A 22,239-nucleotide genomic window follows, 5' to 3' on the forward strand; every position below is an offset into this window, starting at 1 on the left:
TAGTTGAGCAGGAAAAATACTGAAATGCATAAATTACTTAAGGATGTTTCATTTTCAGATGTGATACAGGCTATTTGGTCAAGGAATTGCTTTGAAAAATGTTCTTCCCTATATTTGTGCAATGTCCACTCATTGTAAACAGTAGTTACCTATGATCACAAAAAGTAAACAGGAATCAAACACGAGCAAAATTTAGCTACCAGCTCTTAGATTTCCTAGAACTAGCTGAAACGTCTTCCTCACTTTGAAGGGAGAAACTAAATCCAGATGCAGTATCTCAGGTACCTGTGAGCAAAAGGGCAACAGAACGTCTGACCTGAATGGTGGGGGATATGCATGTTGAAAACCAGATTAAAGATCTCCTGCTCAGTCTAGCCTTGATTTGCAGGAATTTGGTGGCAGTGAGGAGAAGTTTTAACACTGTTCAATTCACAGTGCAGGTGAAAGGAAATATGAAGCATGCAGCAAGCATGGCTTTTCCACCCTTCCTGAAATGAAAGTTTGCATCAGGTTCTATTAATGCTATTGGCATGGCACTGCAAAGGCATCTGAGCTCACAGTTAACCACGTTGAGTAAGAAGAATAGCAGCATATTGTGGACTATTTTCATCAGGTCTTCTTCAGCTAATTTCATTCCTCTCATGCTATAGGATCACTCACAGCAGCTAAGAAATGGCTAATGAAAAGAGAAATAGTGTATCTGATTCCAGTCATGCTGTTCTAAGCAAATTAATCGGAGTCATCATTACCTTAAACATTTCCATTCAGAGTGGGTTTTATGATGTGCTCAAAAAAAGTAAATGCTGTTTCAAATACGTACCTCTATATATTAAATCAAATAAATGAATGATAAAGTGCTGGCACCTTTTGGCTGTAAACCTGTTATTGCTTAGAGCCATTTCTAATGCAAATGAGGAATGATGTAGCAGAGCTATTTAGCAATTTTCTTTGATGGGCAGTGCTGACTGCTGGAAAGTGGCAGGAATGCAACTATGCAACTGCTCAGATGCGCAGAGTGGTCCAATGTGTCTTCTATGACTTCTTACCAAATCTAATAATTGTCCCCCCTCCTGTTAAGTGCTGAGCAACACAAGTCTATCTTTGCACAGAGGCCAAGACACAAGAGCTGGTTCTAATTCACACAGAACTTTATGAAATTCAGTTTCTAGTCCATTCACCTAGGAAGTTCCACTTCTGCCTGTATATAAAAATGCACTTGATATGGATTTGAACATCACTTGGACTCCCTTCCAGGTAAGCAAACCCTTACACAACAGACAAGAATACACTCTTGTACTTGCTGAACATCAGGGTAGGGCATCGGGCCATTTGGGAGCCCTGACTGAAGAGTATCTTCGTAGCTCTGCCATGGACTTGCAGGATGATGCTTGTGCACAACCCGACAAATGACTCCCTGTAGAAATGTAACAATCAGGAAAATGGGGAAATTGAAGTTGATTTAATGTTGTGCAGTGCTTGAAGGTCTGTGGATTATACGGATTATGAAATGCTATATATTATTAATGCAATCTAACTGGAGGAATAACACTGACTTCAGTCTTGGGAAGGAAGATGGGCTTGGGAACTGTCCCTGTATTTAATAAAAGATTGCATTAGACCAGTACAAGGTAGTCATCAAGTAAGAAGATACATATGAAACGTGGTACATTATATGTTTACTGTAAATTAAAGCACAGAAAAATTCTTCAAAAACTGCAAACTGTCTGGACAATGTGAAATGGTGCATAAATACCAGGTTTACAATGGAACAGCATAGGCTCTCTTCAAGATATATATGGGAAAAGCATAAGCCACAGCTAACCTCAGTTTCTTCAGTTTCTTTGATATATTTGTCTTGTGAATGTGGGACGTGGCACTGACTGGAAACCCCAAGCTACAACACTGCTGCCTGCAGCCCAGATCCTAGACCTTCAGACCCAGTGACACAACATTAGAAGTGACAAAGCCTTACAAACCAACCAGGTTTGAAGGATGCTAGCCAGTATATATTCAGCAATATTTCACTACTTTTCCACCTGAGGAATTATTTTGGAAATGGAGAAGCAGAGCTTGCTGAGATCCATATGTTGTGGTGAGAAGAGATGTAACTCTGAGCTTTTTCCACAAGACTGGGCAGGCCAATCTGTCCTCAAAGGGCATATTTACAGGAAATTATCAAAGATAAATCTGTGGTTTCCACTTTCCTGATTGAGGCGGATGGTACTGTATGATTGCTATTCCAGGTCCTCAGGTTTCCTGCTGTTTTCAATACTTTGCACATTAAACTGTCTTACAACTGACTTTGGTCTTTATTTATTTATTTATTGAAAAAACCACTTCCATCCATTTAACTAGTTAATGCTTTCACAGCTCTTTGAAGTCGTAAAGCACTGCAAATTTAGAAACTGTTCTTAATAATCATTTGGACAAATGGATCCAGAAAATTGCATATTGATGGAAGGAGTTTATGTTCTTTGCAGTCAAATATTTCCTTACTCGTTTCATGCAAAATTGCTTGGCCAAACAGATTTTCCCAAGGCTCTCTCAATAATGAATGTAACTTTCTTTTGTTTCTGGCTCTTCTCCGAACCCAATCAGGAAAGAGTAAAGCATAATGACACAGGTCTGTTGTCTCCTGTAACCCTCTGGGACTGTTTTCTCTAATGTGATTGTTTGAAAATCAGCAGTTTTCTGCCAGAAAATAAAACAAGCCATTTTCCTTCCGAGTAACACTGAAAAAATCCAAATGCCACAGAGCCTGCTTGCTCATGCAACATTAATTTTTAAAATAATCAATTTTGTAATCTTTCAATTATGGTTTATTGTAATGATAATAATCATGGAGAAATCAGGGGTTTTTTCCACTGCTAGTGCTGGTGGCTGTCATCAAAGCACTTTCAGCAAGGCTGAAAACACCTGGACTAATAAACCAGGCATTATTTATTTATACTTTAGCTTTACTTATTTAGAAACATATTAAACGTAAATTCCCTTAGTAGTTGGTGATTTAACAAACACTAAAAGCAAATAAATATACCTGTAGCACATGAAGACCTAAAAGTCACTGCCAGTCTTGCTTTTTGTACTGTCATAATTGAAAAGTACTTAAAAAAAGCCAAAACAAACCACTTGGACCTGGCTCATTGCTATCACTACTGAACGCATGAAGTGAGTCTCACTGTGAACACCTCTTGTGCTCCAGTTGGGCAGCCACTCACCACATCTCTTTGCTTTTCAAGATGAAATAATTGTGCTGGGTGTCCAGCACACTTGAACATGGACATGAAGATACTGTGATAGCTCTGATAGATACATTTGTATAATTGCTGTAAAACAGCTCTAAGCCTTTACTGATCCAAGGCTCCAAAGCCTTTGCTTATACAGAGCTACAAACTCATGTAACAGGGAACATGCATTGTTCATACAGCAGGTCATGCCAGAGATTAGCATTTAACAGCATGAACACAATCGTTTTATATTATGTTCACATTTTACAATAAAAAGTGTACAGAAAAATCACTTTGTTTCTGATGAAAATCTGAGCTCCCTGCTGTTTTAATTCCTGTAACCAACAATCATCAATAAATAATCATGCACAGCTTCTACATCCCACTGTGAAATTTTGTTTTTAAGTACTGGATGTACTGAGCTGGGATCTGCAATTCCAGATCAGACTTTCAGGCATTCTGCTCCAGTTTTCAAGTGAAAGTACAAGCACAAGGACAAGGGCAAGGGCACAGAGGGGAGAGCTGCTCTTCATCAGTTACGTGCAGATCCGGGAGCTGTTTTAAAAGATTGTGCAGAAAATAGGAGGTGTATTTGAGGCAATATGTTTCACAACAAAGGGACAAAAGGCTGAAGTAAGGAAGCTGTATAGATGACATAGTTACAAACAATGAGGCAGGAAATCAAGAGGACAAACTTGTAAAATACCGATAAAGTCATGATAGAGAAGGAAATATAATATTTGAAGGAAAGCAAGAAATATGCCAGATGGAATCCAGTATCCTGTCAAAGAGAAATAAGAACAGTTTGTGACCAAAGTACAGTGATAACATGGCAGCTAATCCAAATAGAAAAGTCTGAGATGGGTGTAAGAAAGCACAAAAGTTGAAATGCTTCAGGAATTACTTGGGGCCCCACAGACAACAGGTATCTTAGTATGTACTGAGCTTTCCTGGCACCCAAACAAAGACCCAGAAAGTAACCAGGCTCTGAATACTACCACACAACCATGTACACTGTGACTTATACATTCAACCCAGCCTTTAGCTCACTGAAACAGAAAATTAAACTCTATTGTTGCAAAGACACAAGAACTTCCCCTCCAAGGAGACAATCCTGTCAATGGATGCACATAGGAACTCAGCTGGCCTCATACTTCACTCTATTCTGCAGCATTCCCACCCTAGCAGCCTGGAGATGCCACAGCCTTCCCACTGGCTATGGGCAAGAGCAGCAGGGAATGTGGTAGAAAGGTGAAAGTTCACAATCCCCTCCCCTCAATGGGAAGGCTTCTCTACCTCCTTGGAAAGAAGACCAGGCTGCCATGGACTTCTCACAGCAGTGAGGCTACCAGTTGTATCTGTGGCTTTCCTCATCCCTTTCTATCTATCTTTTACCTCCCAGAGAGGTGTAGAGTGTTCCCTGGATGTATAGGAGACATAGGACACTGGGAAGTGGAGCAATGGTGGAAAACCAAGTCAGTCATTCATTGATTGAATACAGAAATGAAGCCATTTGAACTGTGAGCAATTAACATAAACTAATTAAATAATCACAGTGTTAGACCAAAGGCAGTTTCTTTTGATGTCATGTGGTATAATACCTAGGAAAAAATCAATGCAATTGTATTTTTAATGCCTAGTTCATACTGCTTATTTTATCCTCTTCTGTTTTGGATTGAAATGGATTACATGATATAATTCCACTTCCATGGGTGTGGCACATAAAGATAACATTCAACCATGCCACTATTTTTAGAAAATATGCAAAATATGCAAAGTATTGAAAACTGAAGGACAATCTTACTGCATCTTTAAAAGTCAGTAATCTGATCTGGTTGTACAAATACCAAATTTTCTCAATTCTAATGAATGTTCTTGCCCTTAAGATCATTTGGGAGCTCTATCTACACATTCCTGAGCTAAGCACTTTTACTTTGAGCTCAGTATCCCAACATATAAAATGAGAGGCTTCTCTATCCATGTCAAAGCACTGTTTTTTAATTGTTCTTGCATGTTCCACCTCTGGATACAAAAGAAAAGGAACTTGCTCACCTGTACTGCTCAGAAGTAGACATACTGGCCTGTATTAGAAATAGTGTAGCAGGACCAGGGAGGTGATCATCCCTCTGTACTCAGCATTGGTGAGGCCACACCTCAAATACTGTGTCCAGTTTTGGGCACCTCAATACAAGAAAGACATTGAGCTGCTGAAGAGTGACCAAAGAAGGGCAATGAAGGTGGTGAAGGACCTCGAGGACAAGTCTTACGAGAAGTAGCTGAGGGAACTGGGGCTGTTTAGTCTGAAGAAAAGGAGGCTGAGGGGAGACCTCATCACCTTCTACAACTAGCTGAAAGAACTTTGCAAAAAGGTAGGTGCTGGTCTCTTCTCACAAGTAACTGGTGATAGAACAAGAGAAAATGGCCTGAAGCTGCACCAGGGCAGGTTTAAACCAGACATTAGGAAGAACTTTTTCACTGAAAGGGTTGTCAGACTTTGGAACAGGCTGCCCAGGGAGGTGGTTGAGTCACCATCCCCGGATGTGTTTAAAAGTGGTCTAGGTGTGACACTTGGGAATATGGCTCAGTGATGGACTTGATAGAGTAGGGTTAATGGTTGGACTCGATGATCTTAAAGGTCTTTTCCAATGTAAGTGATTCTATGATTCTAATGCTAAACCAAAATTGACACAGATGACAGTGATAATTTAAAATCTCTCATTCACCCCAAGAGAGATGATATTCTACTGACTGACTCAGTGTCAAGCTACCTTCATTTTTCTAACATTTCAAACCTCAATGACCTAAAATGATTGTGAATTTTTTGTTCAATGCTGCCATGTTGCAAGATTTGACTATGTTTCATAACTATTTTTTTCAAAAATGCTCTTTGTGCAGACTGTCTGTACCATTTGATAATAACCATTGGTTTGAAAATAGTCGTATTTTGAAGTACATAGAGAGTGGGCACAAAATTTACTGAAGCGTGGAAATCCACACCTTTGTGTAAAATGTTCTCTTTACAGGAAGTGCAATGGTATTGTAAGATGCAATTAGATACAATCTTCCCTGTTTTCATTAGCTATTAACATTATGTAAAGATAAACTAAAGCATAACGAGTCTTTTCATTATCACATAATTGTTATTTTAATGGTTATTTTACAAGCAATATAGTACTATACATACTTCCACCTCTCATATTAGTGGGCAATTATTTTGAAACTTTCTGTTATAATCTACCCACAGAGACCAATGCATTAATGTCACTATTTTAGTGTAATGATGACCATGGTTTTGAAATCAATATGATAGCCTCAGGGAAAAATGTAAAGTAATAATGAACACAACATCTAGATTATATGCCAGTCTCAGTCCTGGTACTCAGATAGAAGTGTAAGGGAGATGTGGAGCTGCTCTTGCTTCTGCTACCCTGAAACTGGTCAAATACATATGAAATCAGTGGTTATTATTTCAAAAACAGAGAAAAACTTTTAAGTCATCCAGAATTAAAAGCTTGGAAGTGAAGGTACTTCCACCTGCAGTACTGTGTCCAGTTCTGGAGCACCCACACCAATAAGGACATGAAACTCTAAAAGTGAGTCCAGAGGAGGGCCACAAAGATGATCAGAGGGCTGGAGCAACTCTCCTATGAAGACAGGCTGAGAAATTTGGGGTTGTTCAGCCTGGAGAAGAGAAAAGGCTCCAGGGAGACCTTATAGCAGCCTTCTAGTACCTGAAGGGGCTACAGGAAAGCTGGGGAGGGACTTTTTACAAGGGCATGTAGTGATAGGGCAAGGAGTAATGGCTTTAAACTGGGAGAGGGCAGATTAGGTTAGACATGAGGCAGAAATTCTTGACTATGAGGGTGGTGAGACACTGGCACAGGTTGCCCAGGGACATTGTGGATACCTGATCCGTGGAACTGTTCAAGGCCAGGTTGGGTGGGGCTTTGAGCAATCTGGTCTAGTGGGAGGTGTCCCTGCCCATGCAGAGGAGTTGTACCTAGATGGTCTTTAAGGTCCCTTCCAACACAAACCATTCTATGATTCCATAAAATGCTCTATTTTGCACTGATGTACAATGAACTGGCCTTAGTTACTCATGCTTTCATTGCCTTTCTACTAATCAAGCAGAACAGTGAAGCCTGGCAGGAAGCCAGCGGTGCTTAGACAGGCCTAAGCAGTACAGAAAGCTTGGAGGACGTCTTCTGAGGATATGCTATACAAAGTTAAATGAAGTTTCATATCCGCAAGACACTCCATGAGTGAAACCCAAAATAGCCCTAGGAGTGAGAAGGCTCTAGGATGCCACTGCAGCTGAAAGTCCCTGGCAGGATCTGTACAGTGGAGCTTAAATCCATCTATACTGAACACTACTTTCTTGGAAAAAGAGGTAAAGGCAATTCAAGACCATGAAATAAGCCCATAGGAGTTAAGGACCACTGTGTTCTTCTGTTCCAAATACAAAACATACTTCAACAGTGTCATCACTAAAATAAAATTGGAGCAATACAGTAAGAGAGGGGAAAAAAAGAAAAAACAAAACACCAACAACACAGTAAGGTCCATCAAAGACATGATTTTCCCTTGATAAAAGAAAAAGCTACACATGACAAATGCTAGTCACATTTCTTAATGGACTGGAGGAAAGAGTGAAGACAATGCTAAGATGGATGGACACAGGATAGGGAAACAAATAGCACTGGAAGAAATTGCAACTAAAATTATTCTTTTAGAGGAATACTGCTTTGCAAATACTCTTCAGATTTCTTCATTGTTTTTTTTTACCTAATATTTTTGTTGATTGTAAAATGTCAAGAGACCCCTGCTAATTTCACATGAAAGGAAGTGCCAGAACACTGAGGTACACGATTGGGAAAAGCCAGAACAGACTCATGAAGGGCACATCATCCTTTACAAGCCTGAGCACCTTCTATGACAAAGCAACCTGCTCAGTTAATGTGGAGTGAGCAGTGGACATTGTCTACCTGGATTTCTCCAAGGCTTTTGATACAGTTCCCCATAGACTCCTCCTTGAGAAACTGATATGCCATGGTCTAGACAAGTGGTGTGTGCAGTAGGTGAGCAACTGGCTGACAGGTCACACTCAGAGGGTGGTGGTAAACAGCCTCTTTTCAAAATGGCAACCTGTCACAAGTGGGGTTTCCCAGGGAATTATACTGAGCCCAAACTGAGTGGGGAAGTGGACACTTTGGAAGGGAAAGCCACCCTGCAGGAAGACCTGGATAAACTGGAAGAGTAGGCTAACAAGAACCTTATGAAGATCAACAAAGAAAAATGCAAGGTATTACACCTGGAAAAAAATAATCCAGGATTGTTTCCCAGCTGGGAAGCAGCTCTGTGGAAAGGGACCTGGGGTCCCAGTGCACAACAAGGTCAATATGAGTGAAGTGCACTGCTGTGGCAAAAAAAGCCAACAGGATGCTGGGCTGCACCAACAAGGGCATCACCAGCAGAGATAAAGAAGTCATCATCCCGCTCTACTCAGTGCTTGTCAGGCCATGCCTGGAATACTGTGTTCAATTTTGGCCCCCATTATAAAAAAAAGACAAGGACAGGCTGGAGCGGGTCCAGAGAAAATGACTGAAGGACTGGGAAGCCTGCCATATGAGGAAAGGATAAGAGAACTGGGTTTGTCCAGCCTTGAGAAACGAAGGCTTAGGAAAGACCTTTTTTCACATGTTCCACTATTCAAAGTGTGGATACAAAGAAGATGGAGACTCCTTTTTTACCAGGAGTCACAAGGAAAAGACAAGGTACAAGTTACTTCCTGTTCTGATTCTCTCTGAGGTTCTGATTGAATATAATTGGTAAATTTGTCACAATAACAATTAGCCATCGGAAAGATCTCCCCAGGAAGATTTAAGGTTTGGCTGGACAAGATGCTGGGCCATCTTGTCTAGACAGTGCTTTTGCCAAGAAAGGTGGACCAGATGATCCTTGAGGTCCCTTCCAACCAGGCATTCTCTGATTACCATGTTTGGCTGAAAACAGGTAATAAAGCAGCAGAAATTGGTTCCATTTTGCAATACTGGCCCATTCTAACCGAAATTAACACTGTAAGAGACTGAAATGCCTTCATAGTAAACATACAAAAAGCCCTATGGCCATGAATTTCTGCCCAGCAATAGCTCCTGCTTTCCCCCAGTGTCCTTGTCTCAGGGAAATGAAATTGTAAAATGATGATAAATATTCCTTGCCTCACAAAGGCATTTAAGTGATACTTGCAATATTTCTTGAAATGCTCTCATGGAAAATATTTAGGATGCTTTTTTGGAGAGAGGAACACTAGCATCTCTAATGAAAGCACTTCAAGAAAAACTCTGAAACAACATATGGAGAACAAACTGAACACAGAGCACAGATTTCTGAAATTTATCTTTTTTATTATTGTTAAAAGTGTGTTGTGTGTTTCTTAGGATTTCATCTGCTATTAAGTTTTCTCCCTTTCCCTGTGTCTTATTCTACACTAGTGACATCAACTGCAGCAATTTTTAAAGTTTTGCAGTGAATCCTGTGCTTTGGAAGTTTTAATCAGTCACATAGAGAACGTTACTAGACAGAGAGTTCACACTTCCTTTCTGTAAACAGTGTGACTAGAGAAGGAAGGATATGCTCACTGAGATGACCGACTTTTAAAGATAAGAACTAAGAAAAAGAATTCTCCAAAGATCTGTAAACTTGCAAAAACAAATATGGGCATTTAGAAATCTTGTCTTCCATTGCAGTTTCATGTCTACTGAATATTAGTGTACTGGATAAGGTTGTTCAAGTTCTGAGATAAATGTCTCTGGTACGCAGTCCCAACTAGACTAAATGATACTACAAACAAGAATTGTTTACAAAACCTTGAAAACAGAATGGCTGCATCTCTGAACATCGGCATCAGAAGTATTTCCCTTCACACTCCAACTCACCTACATGCTGATTAATATCCAAGACATGAGACAAACTACTTTAAGACACTCCTTTAGACTGATAATAAATCCTCACATTTGTAGCTGTATTTTCCAAACTGTTACAGCTTCCAAAACTTGCTGAAGATGTTAATGTCTGACAAACAAATGTGCATGTTTCTCTTGTGCCTGTTACTCTTTAGATGCAGAGCTGCCTCACAGTTAAAAGCTCAGAGAATTTGAGTATTGTATGAACTGTGTAGGATATAGTCAGTGATTGTTGTCTAAAGACAGGTTATAGAATATCCCAATAGCACATTAAGGTCTCCAAGAAGCATGGCTATGATTCTTGAGTTTCCTTCCAAAACATGCACTGTAAATCCATGTATGCACAGATATATCTGCAGTTTGGTTATTCTGAAATTGCAGCCTGAATTCTTTGCATGGTATAAGTGGCATAACAGACGTATAAACAAAATGGCGTAGAACAACTGTTTTGTTTTTATATGGGTAAAAATACACACTTAGTATGTGCATAAGCAAGTGCCCAGTTACCACTGAGTTCTAAATTCATTTAATGAGACACAAAGTTCCACCATTTCCCCCCAGTTTGCCTTCCACCTATGTGTTTGAGGTCTCACACAGGTTTGACTTCTTATCACTTAAATTTCATTACAGTATTTGTTTATTAATCTTTCTGCATTTTAAGGTAAAATTACAAGATCAGTTCAGCCTAAACTTTCAAAAAGTTTGTCTTCTGCTGCACTGTCTACTTGTTCAAAGTTTTGATAAGATAATCTTTCCTAGACATCTTTCAGTGAGATATCTGGAATTAGTTCTCATATAGCTTTTTTTGTAAAAGTACGTTTTACTAGCTAGTGGGTGGACAGATGTACAGAAACTCTTCTCCATCTGAAGCAACAAACCAGTATAGTGTTTCATCCCCTATCTCCTAAAGTTGCTATCCTCACTTGAGCTGCAACTTTTTAACACAAAATCTCCCAATGCATCTCATCCAGTTTGATTGCATTATGTTGTCTTTTGCTAAACACTGTAAATACAGCTCAGTGCACTTTAGGGAGCTTCCATTAGAAAAAAAACACTTATCAGTAACCAACAGGTATCATACTAAAATAACAGCAGCATTGCTTTTATTTTCTAATCTATTTCATGCATCTTAGAAAAGTTTTGCTCTGTGACAAGTGCTGATAAGTAGACTTAAACAGTAATCACTGTGTTTTTAGAGACAACTATTTCAGCTGCCAGCAAGGTTAAGTTTTTGGTTTTTTTTTTAAAAAAGATTAATTTATTTAACAAAAAATTGTTCTTTTGCTTTAAAATTTTAAACTCCTTTAGGAAAATCAAGGTCTATTTTAAACACTGTGATCTGAAAAATCCAAAGCATTGCACTAAAGATGACCCAGTGAAGCTTCTATGATTTCAAAGGCTTCATTCAAAATCTATGCCTCTGCTAATATTTCTCTCCAAGTCTTCTGCCTTTGCAACCATTAAATACCTTCAGCACCAGCAGCAAAACTGAAACCACTGCAATCCACAATGCTACCACAATTGTCAGCATATGAATCACTGGCTTGCCTAATCCATTCCAAAGCTGTATATTCATGGGGTGTGAGAAAAGTTGAGACAGGATCTCATCTACACATAGAATCCCAGTGTTGTTTACAGGTGACATCAGCAATACAGTCTTGACCATCAAAACCACAGAATATTTAAAGGACAGTATGGAAAAGGTGTGCATGAAATTAGGACAATACCAAACACCGTATAAAAATTTAACATCCGGCTCATCAAGGGCAGAAAACAGATTAAGTGGCACTCAAAGAAGAGGTGATAAATTAAAAGCAAGAGATACTGGATTAATTAAAATGACATCTGAAAATCCACAAAGTAGATCCTGATCATATATTTCTTGATCTAAATCATCAGGTAAAAAGTGGCTAAAGTCAGCAGCAACCACAGAAGGGGTCTCTGAGCTCACACCAATCTATATGCAGCCACAGTTTTATCATAAAATATTGGTTAATATTGATTTTTTTTAATAAAGTTTCACTTGACTATGTAATTATTATAATGTAGTAAAAGCTGTGTTTCTTAACAAAAGTGCTGGTGCTTTGTACAGCATTTACTGGCCTGTTAATAAAAAACAGAATTCTCTATTGAGTTCCATCTACTTAATAGAGAAAAATGTTCATCTTCATTAAGAAAATCTTCATGAAGAAACACAAATGCAGTTACTAATGGGCTGCAGGGAATAAATCTAGGACACTCAGGAACAACTGGTGTTTTACCAGGAAATGGAAGAGTGAGTATAAACCCCAAAACAGTTATTAGCTGTCTGGTGATTGACCACAAACAGCAATAGATGTTGAGGTTTTAAGTGTTTTATAATGAAAAATCTATTTATTTCATTAAGGTTTCATGCTTTAGACCCTTGTTTTTTCAAGTAATAAAGCAGTCCTAGCTGACAATGAAACTATTTACACCCTCTATGAATTAGGATGGACGAATCCATTAGTGTTTTTTGAAGGGATTACTTTATAAAAAGAAAGAATCGAAGGGCTAAGCAACGGTTCAAGAAAGTTCCACTGTCAAGCCCTTGAAAAATGGTAACTGTACCAAACATATATTTTGGGGTTTGCTGTGATGTTCACAAGCAGTTGAGAACTTTGGGGATGACTTTATTGGTGTAACAGCAAATACAACATCATGATAAAGACTATATAAAATGTAAACTACCATTAATTTTTGTCCCTAAAATGTTTCAACAGGTATTATTATTACATTTCCTCTGTCAGTCTGAATCAGCTTTTCCATTATTTTCTTTCAAGATGTCTGTAATCTAAAGATGCTGATGTTCTCTCTAACTCTGCTCATTTGCCTTTCAAAATGAAGCAAACTTTTACTCATCTTCCAGAATTTAATTTTTTTTTTAATAGAAAAAAATCATGTTAGTACAAAGCACTGATGAGAAGTAATTCCCAAGTCCCAAAATCTAACTCTCTGAGCTAGATTCACTGTCAATGTTCACAACTCCCTAATTAAAAACTGCTTTCTGCAAATATTACCTAACACTAGCTAAGATGTTTTATTCTCTCTGAATGGTCTTGGTAGGGAAACTAATAGGCATGTGTAAGCAAGTGTAAATAGCATTACTATTACATTTCATTCAAACCAACTATCAGAAATATAGCATAAAATTCTGATGTTCTGGCTACTGACAGCTTTACTACCTCCATTCACAGAGAACAAACCCAAACAATAGAAGATGCAGGTACTCCAGACTCAGAGAAAGTAATTTCATTTCTTCATTTCAATGACATTTTTACTAGACTACAGCTTCATGTAGATTAGTCAGACACATCAAAAACCACATTAGCTGAGGTGAAGCTGTGATGACTGCAGTTGTCTAACAGTGTCAATCCAGACATGCTAGCTCTAAATGACAGAGATATAATATAGATCTTGTATATTACCAAAGTAGTAAATAATTAGTGAGCAGAAGTGAATAAAATAGCAGGTTGAGTACACCTCAAATTTTGAATCTTGGTGCAGAAGCCAATGATCAGAATGATCCATCTTTCTGCCTCAAATGATAAAACTTTCACTTTCTCACTACCTAGCACATAGCACCATCTGGCATGAACAGAGGAAACTAAGAGCTTCTGGAAAAGAAGCACAAAAACTATTTCGTTCCTTTGGAATTGTCCAAGACAGTAACAAATCCTGCAGAATCAGCCATTTGACTGCAAATGTGGCTGAGTGAACCTGCCTCTGGTAGACATGCTTATATATGCAATAATTTCAAAAAAATGTAGTTGAATTCAACTGAATTGTTTGGGTATGGGATCGGTGTTGACAGAGTTAACACAGTGTGTGGGAAGACAATTGTCAACCAAGTTGGTTGGGTTTCACAACGTGGTCTCATGTCTCTTAATGGGACTCTTAGGAGCTCAGAATACATCTCAGCAAAGCTCAGTAAGCTCTTTTTGGTAGTTATTTGTGAAAGCGATTACAAACACCAAGTTGAGCTTTGCTTTGAGAGGTATCAGCACATGCATTACTGGCTGTTTGCTGGGGCTCAATGTCCTCCATGTGCAGTGGGACAGGAGCAGTCTGGTCACACCACCAGCCTCGGGAGGGGATGTGGAGCTGGGCCATCAGAAAGACTGCTGAGTGATTAGTCTAGGATGTTTGTGGCATAAACACAAATGGAGTCTGCAGTCTGGATGACATTAGACTGTTTCACTGATATTAGCACACATTTATTTTAGCATTGCTTTTTGAAAGTGACTTTTAGCACAGACTGTTTTCTAAGTGATCCTTAAAAAACACTCCTTTCTTCCTCATCACCTTCACCTAAGGCAATAACATTCAGTAGCATTGATCTATTTGCTGCTAGTTTTCATTAATTTTACCCTCCCTAAGGGTGGTGCAGCTTTGGTGCCAGCTAATTAAAACCTATTTAGGGCTGTTCAGTGCACTTTATCAGACCAGAATTAGCTCTGCTGCTTTAATGAAGACTACAGTTTTCTCTGTTATTACCAATTAAATGCTGTTATATCACATTGCATTATATTTCTAAAGCATGACAAAGATACAGATGGATTTAGAACCACTTACCTGGATTGAGGTACACACAAATATGTCACATTTAGCTATTACCTAATGTTTCTTTAAATCCTTTCACTTGACTAAATACTAGTATGTCAAAACGTCAGTGAAGTACTGGAAGAAGCTGCCAGCTTTATGCTCTCTCTAGGGAAATTCCAAGTAAAATGCATAAATGAATAATTGTGAATGTCTGGTAATGAATATTATTTATGTACAACAATTATTAAAAGTGGATGAGCATTCACCACCTTGAACTCAAATGCTTCACTAATAAAGCCTCTCAGAAAGACCATATTTCCCCCAAATTCATAGCATTGCATGCAAGGTTAATTCTCCAGTGTGGACAGCCCACATCAGAGGGTATTTTGTACTGTTATAGAAATGAAAAATGTTTCACTGTGAAATAAACAAACTTGTGTGTTGGACATTATTTAGAGGCAATTCTTGTTTCTTCCATGAAACAATAATAAACTATTTGTCAAAAACAATGCTGTGGGTTTTGAACCTGCAGTCAGTGAATTCAGGGATGAAAGCTTTTCTGCAGTAGAGAAGTGACTGCAGCAAATACCTTCTCATAACTTGCTTTAAAACTTGAGCACCACTAGGATGAGACTACTAGAAGTCCCACTAATTACCTAAAAAGATGGTACATCAAAGAGGAGAAATATAAAGCTGATTAAAGGCTTGACAGACTAGAAATCTGTTGCAATCTTACTATGCATTAGTAGAATACATTGTACATAAGGACAGTATTTTAGGATTAAACTAAAATAGATGTGGTTACAATCCACTCAGTACATTTTAGATATGAGTTGAACTTGGTTTCCTTCCAGAATTTTTGCTAGGGACATGCTGAAACAGACCTCTGTTCAATCTAATATTGCAAGCAAGAGCTGATGTTTCTCTGAGGAATTGAAGGAATATTTGGCTGAGGAACCTGAGTCTGTCTCAGCATCACAGTGGTCTGGCACAATGCACATAACTATTTTTATCACCCACAAATCTCCTCTGCTCTCTCTTTACTGCTTCCACAAATGCCAAATCCCTCTAACAGTCTCATGACCCTCCCTAGAAAATGCAAAAAGGTCCTGTCAATTGACGATGTTACAGAACATGAAACAGTTTTAAAACAGAGGTCCCCAGTTTAGTAGGGAACTGCAGGGTGTTTCCTGTGATACAGAAGGTGTTGTTTGGTGACACAACGATTGTTGCCCTTGTTTCTGGCTGACAAGTGCACTAAATTATGATAAAAAAACCTACTTAGTATTCAATGTGGAAAAGTAGGACTAAAAATGAAAGCTGCAGTAGATAAAAGGATGTTATACAAATGCCACAGTGAGAAGGAGTGGATTTTTTCCACAGTGTTAAAGGGAGGCACATGCAAACTCCATGTGATGTGGGTCACAAGGCAGGCTCTTTGCCCCTGTTGGCAATGTGAAGCTTTAAGTTGCTGTAATGGATTAAGAAGAAAGAAATCGGGCCACTTTGACATTAGGCTGCATGAGAACTTTGTTCGTAAGCACTGGGAGAACAGAAGTTCAATTTGCCTTTGACATGGAAAGAAGCACTTGTATTGTGTTAATTGCATAATAATAAAAACTTGCGAATTGGTAATTTGTTGCAAAGGAATGGATTAGACTGGAGATGGGGATTCTTTGACATTGGATTATGAGATTTTTTTTATAGGATATATAAAGTTTGGCCACACAATAAGTATTTTGATAAAGTATTTTAAAGTCACTGTGACCTGACTAACTGTTAACATGGAAGAGTCATAACCAAATTTATGTTTAACAATGCAATAATGTACCCATGATCATATTGAATTTGATTAATATATAAACCAGATGACTCTTGAAGACTGGATCTTGTGTTTTTTCTTAATTAGCTTCTGTTCATCAGCTTGGTCAGTTAAACTAAAAAAGTCATTATAACCTTGACACCTTTATGACACACAGGAGCTCCCTGTTACTCCAGAATCACAGCAGCAATACGTGCACATAGTGAAAACACTGAGGGGCAAGTCCTTTCTGATGTTTCAGTAGTTTTAGAAAAGGAAAAATCACCTTTAACCAAGTTTTGACAGATTAATAACAAAGTGAATCAAGGAAGTTTGAGAGAACAAGCTCTTCTACTTCAAAAGCTAAGTCACAAGTTCAGACTAAGTTAAACTGTTATTGAATATCTGTATTTTTAATTTGCTTAGAATAGCTATAGACCTGCACAACTGCAAATCTGTGACGTCCAAATTCAAAAATTAATACTAAGGCACAGCACTGATCTGGAAACTTCTTCCTAGTTAGCTCCAGTGAGTATGTGACAGGTGCTCTTCCATGCCAAAACACAGATTTTTTGCAGCTTCGTTACTAAATCCTGAAATTTGTGGTGTTAATTCCACAAATCCAATTTTCTGCTCTAAACATGCTGGCCAAGACAGTGGCCCTCACACTTTCATCTTCTCACAGCCCCCACTTAAGCAGAATAAACACACTTTCTCAGGCATGGAAAACAGAATTTAAGCATAATTCTGGTAAAAACCTAAATCTATTACAGTATCACTGATAATCCTTTTTCACCAATAGAAATAATGCATAACACTTCAGTTAGTGTTTGAAGAAAAGCTACAGTGAATCTCAACAGAGAAGATAATATCCAGAGTTATCCTGAGGTTGTGCATTTGGAAATGTTATTTGTGTGGGATTATCCTCTTCAAATAAAATGTCAATTTAATCAATAGCAAATTGAGCTGAAAACAACATACAGCTTTGAAAACATTTCAGGAAGACATCCAATATTTTTGGGACTCAAGCCAGCAGAAACAGAAAGAACAGAAGGTAACGTAGGTGGGGTAAACGGGGCCTAGCTGCTGCCTCATCAAGTGCTTATAACAGTCAAAACCATATAACAATCAATTAAAAACATATCTGGGGACTCATTTAGTAACTGGCATCCAGCATGGACTTCTCCCATGTATCTTTTCTCAAACATTATAATTGTTCTTCACATTTAGGACTTACCGGTCTTTCCCTGTCTCCCTCTTGAACACCGCATCACAGTAACTCATGCGCTTTTCTGTTGTCACATAGATTTTGGCAGCTGGGTAGCTGTCGACAGTTTTCTTCAGCATGTTGTACACAATGCCATTGCCATCCTTCCTCATGTTTCGAAAAGGTCCCCAGATCACATAAACAGTGTTGTTGGTTTCCTTGAAGAAGTACTCAGGATTCTTGAGTAGGAGAGGCACGCTTGTGTGAGACACCACTCTTATAGTTGTCCTCTTCCCAACATCCTCCTCATAGCCCTTTGTGGGAGCATTGTTCATCCTCCATATGCAGGAGGACTTGTCTATCTCAGCTCCCACCTTCTGGCCAGCCATTTGTCCCGAATTTGAAACAATGGCACAGAGGTCACAGTCAAGTTGTAGAGGCTAGAAGAAAGAAAACAAAAATATATGGTAAATCTTTCCCTGTAAAACATGACAACTGAAAATTCAGTTAAAATAAAGATGTGCATAGCTCAAGAAACTGATAGCAATGCTTCATTTTAAAAAACCTAACAATCCCCACATGGTAGAGCTGATAGAAACTCCAGCACTACAGAGCTCTGAATGCAATTCTTTTTAATTAAATAGGTGGCAGTTCCAATCTTTTCCTTTGTTCCCCACTTTGCAAACTCTACTAGAAAAGTAATAATTCTTTTTTTCCTCTAAACGTTACTCTTTTCACTAGAAAACAATTAAATAAAGAAGCAGAGGAAAACAATCTTTAGATCAATGCCTTTTTCTCTTTTAGTAAGCAGTAGGAAAAAATACAGTAAAAAAAAGTAATCCTGGAAACTTAACTATACACTGACTGTCTTTATGTATCTAAATAAATAGTTCCCAGATTTGTGACAAAAGTCAAATATGAGATCTAACTCTAAAGCAATCTAGTAGCATGAAAATCCTGCAGCTGGAGAGGAGATGTAGACAGAGGAATATATTGTTCTCACCAGAGAACAGTTATGACCCATGAAAAATGAGAGGCAGATGGACTGGTGACATGTGAACTATAAACTTAATCCTGGCCAAACTGAAGTCAAAACCAGTATTTCCTGAGCACATTCTATGGTACTAGTTCTACAGAATGACTTTAAAATAGGCACAGTTATCTAACAGAGGTATTGGGACCTATCTGATGTTTCCTTTGTCACAGTAAAAATAGTAAATGTCTTCTGGTTCTTTTGTACCAACAAACTAAAAGGAAATGCCCTGTATTTAAGTTAAATTGCATGAAAAGTTTGGTGAGAAATCTAAATCAAATGAAAACTAGATGAATAATAACAACAACAAAAAAAAAAGCAACAAAACAAATCTACAGATGATGATCCAGGCAACAGATCATCTACTGCTTTTTGTATGGTTGCAGACTTGATCTTCTGTCATGCTCCTCCCAGCTGGGAGTCAATTACTTCCGTTTAATGTTTGTTAGGAATAATTCCCTTCACATTCTTTGGACATTTTGCCTGACAGGATGCTTGGTGCTTTTCTGATCAGACCTGTAGTTATTTACCTTCAAAATCACACCTCATTTAGCTGATGTGGACAAATATCCTAGCTAAACTTAACTACTATAACCTTAGGACATGGTGGCTGGCAAAACATCAGATTTCTTTCATAATGGTGCATAATATAAGGACCAGAACTAAACATCTGAAAAAATGCAAATTGAAACAGTTAATATCTCTCATATTTGGGTGACAAATATTGTACTGAGTTAAGGTGCATCCTGCAAGACTTCTGCAATAAGTCTCATCATTGGAAAGGTTTGATTTCTCTGTTGTGATTGGTTTGATTTCTCTTTGTGAGTGGTTCATGAAAATGTTCTATCGTTATTTCATCAGGGGTTAAAGATGCCTGACTGCAAAGAAAAGCATTGGCAACGTTTCCTTTACAGGACACCGTGTATTTTTTATAGCTGCTACATTCTTAGAGAGCTGTCCTGCATAGCTCTCTGACAGCAGGGATGAAATCCCAGGAGATACAGCTGAACACAACAGTCTTTCTGTTTGCTGCTTAGTTACAGAAATCCTCTCTAAGATACATTATGAGGACATGGCTGGGTGACCTAAACAAATCCATAAGCATAACTCAGAAACTAACATGAAGTGAATTGTAAAAATCCCAGTAGATTAATTTACAGTTTTCAGGGTGAGCTTTCAAACTAACAAAAGCTGAATATGAAATAGCTGGAATGGAAAATCCAATTTAGTCAAGAATCTGGTCCCATTAAAATTTGTCTCAACATCAGTGTTTTGAGGGTATTTTGGGTTTGGGGTTTTTTTTTATTTGTTTTGGTGTTTGGGTTTTTTTTGGTGGGTTTTTTTTTGTGCTTTTGGGGTTTTTTTTGTTGTTGTTTTTGTTTGGTTGGTTTTGGGGTTTGTTGGGTTTTTTTGTTTTGTTTTTCCAGTATTCTTCCTTCTCCATTAAAATGCAGCTTCTCTCTTAAATTTGATATTGTTTGATTTTCTGACCTTAGTTAGAAATGCATTGCACATTTTCTACTCACTGAGTGTAACTGTTCTGCTTGAATAAACTGAGTACACTCACTCTTGCAATTGTGTCTCCCGGTTTTCTAGCTCTTTTTTTGTGATTCATTTATCTTGTTCCAATTTATAAAGCACTTTCATAATATTGAATGCCTGCACTAGGTCAACATATAATCTCCTCTTCTTCAATAGAGGCAGAGGCTTAACCCCTTCCAGCCCCATCTCAGCATAAATAGTTTTTTACAATGTAGAGAAATTTTACATGTCCTAATATGCATCTTTCCCAACAGAGGTCCCAGACAGAGTTAGGAGACTGACAGCCATGACTGACATTACACTGACTGCAGAATCATCCACTGACTTCAGTATCTTTTTGCATCACATCGTCCTCAACATAAGACACACATCCATATTCATTCCTTGAACCCCTGTACAGAGACAGGCCAGCAGCTTGAGGTGTTGGTTTATACATGTCACAGACAAAAGGGGCAGTTTCAGTAGCCCAGTTTTCTCATTTTCCTGTTTGCTATTACACCCTCACTCAGGTATGGCTGTCCCATCACATTAAGACTCAAAATCTGCTTAAATGCAGCTCCTCTGCCAGGTGGCTCCCACAGGAGCTATTCAGGCACAGGGATCTGAGTGCCCAAGGGACTGGAATTGGGAAGCACCTGGGTAGTTGTGGCTGCTACTTCTGTTACTGAACTAGGACACAGCTGAAAGCTCCTTACGATACTTGAGGAGTTGGAGCGATATCGTGGTGTCTCCCCTTATCCCATACTCTGGGGTCATACACCCCTCAAATCCTTTTCCCATATGCAGATTTTTGGCTTGTAAGATTGTCCACAACAGCCCTAACCTGTATGAGAAACTTCTTACATATCACTTTTCCATTTAACTTGCTATATCGGTTGTATTAAGGACATAAAGAAGCAGAGAGACAATTCTTACAGACAGAAATGAGCATACAGAAGGATAAAAACTGGAGAATTAGAGAAAATATGCCTCCTTGGTGATCTGTTTTGCAATTAACTATAACTTTTAACACCAGGATAACAGTAAAACACTAACAGCAGCAGCCTTGCCAGAGAAACCAAAAATGGGTCTGGCAGGCAGTCCAGGTTGTCTTCTTATCTGTAGAGATGTTCCAGCAGCAATGGGGATTGTTATGGACTGGCAGGACCATACAGAAACGTATGCTGCTACTGCTTATGTTCTCTGGACCAGGAACATCAATTAAGGTCTTACCTGCACCTTTCACAAGATCTTAATTCACTTTCTTTGTAGATATATATGTCTTTTCATGTCTTTAGACACATATTTCATCTCTACACACCACCGGGGCTGAGCTATTATTGCTTCTAGAAAATGATTCATTTTGTTGCTGAGCAGAAGGACATAGAAGTCCTCAGCAGAGCAGCTGGGCATGATTCTGACAAACGGTCCCATCCTTTTCCTGAATGATATGTTGTAACTGTTGAGGAGCACTTATATATTTTAATCAGTTAAGAAAATGAAATGTCTGACCTTTCCATTTCCTGTGCAAGCTTACAGACAATAGAAAAGATAATTAAAACTGTGAATTAGAACTTGCAAAACAGTGCCTTTTCTCTAGCAAAGAGAAATAGCTGTGTAATAAAGGTCACTTATCAAACAGTTCTAGTTATTAAATCTTTGCATTTAGCACTGAAGTGGCTTCACAGAATCAAAGGTCAAATCATTAAATAACAAAAACAGCCAGAATTAGAAAAGGTCACAAGCAAATCTAAGTAGAAGTAGGTCACAAAACATGATTCTCTTCCACAGTGAATTCTGGTATTTGGAAAAATGCTTTCTTTCCCATTCGAAACAACTCCCCCATGTTTTCAAAGGTCTGCACCAAGAGAGTGAAATTCCTGCTACAGGACCGTTTGTATGGGTGGGTTTCCCAATGGCACAGA

At 38.5% G+C, this 22,239-nt stretch overlaps 1 protein-coding gene across 2 annotated transcripts in view; it reads right to left on the bottom strand.

Annotated features, from left to right (window-relative positions):
* The window catches only part of ST6GALNAC3 (ST6 N-acetylgalactosaminide alpha-2,6-sialyltransferase 3), a 334,862-nt gene that overhangs the window by 179,097 nt on the left and 133,526 nt on the right, over positions 1–22,239 (bottom strand). For both annotated transcript variants that reach the window (XM_051625220.1, XM_051625219.1), the window contains exon 3: positions 17,791–18,200. In XM_051625220.1, coding sequence (XP_051481180.1) covers positions 17,791–18,200 — 410 coding nt within the window. The remainder of the gene's footprint in view (positions 1–17,790; positions 18,201–22,239) is intronic.

Source organism: Apus apus, chromosome 7, assembly GCF_020740795.1.
Source record: "Apus apus isolate bApuApu2 chromosome 7, bApuApu2.pri.cur, whole genome shotgun sequence".
Classification (NCBI taxonomy): Eukaryota; Metazoa; Chordata; class Aves; order Apodiformes; family Apodidae; genus Apus; species Apus apus.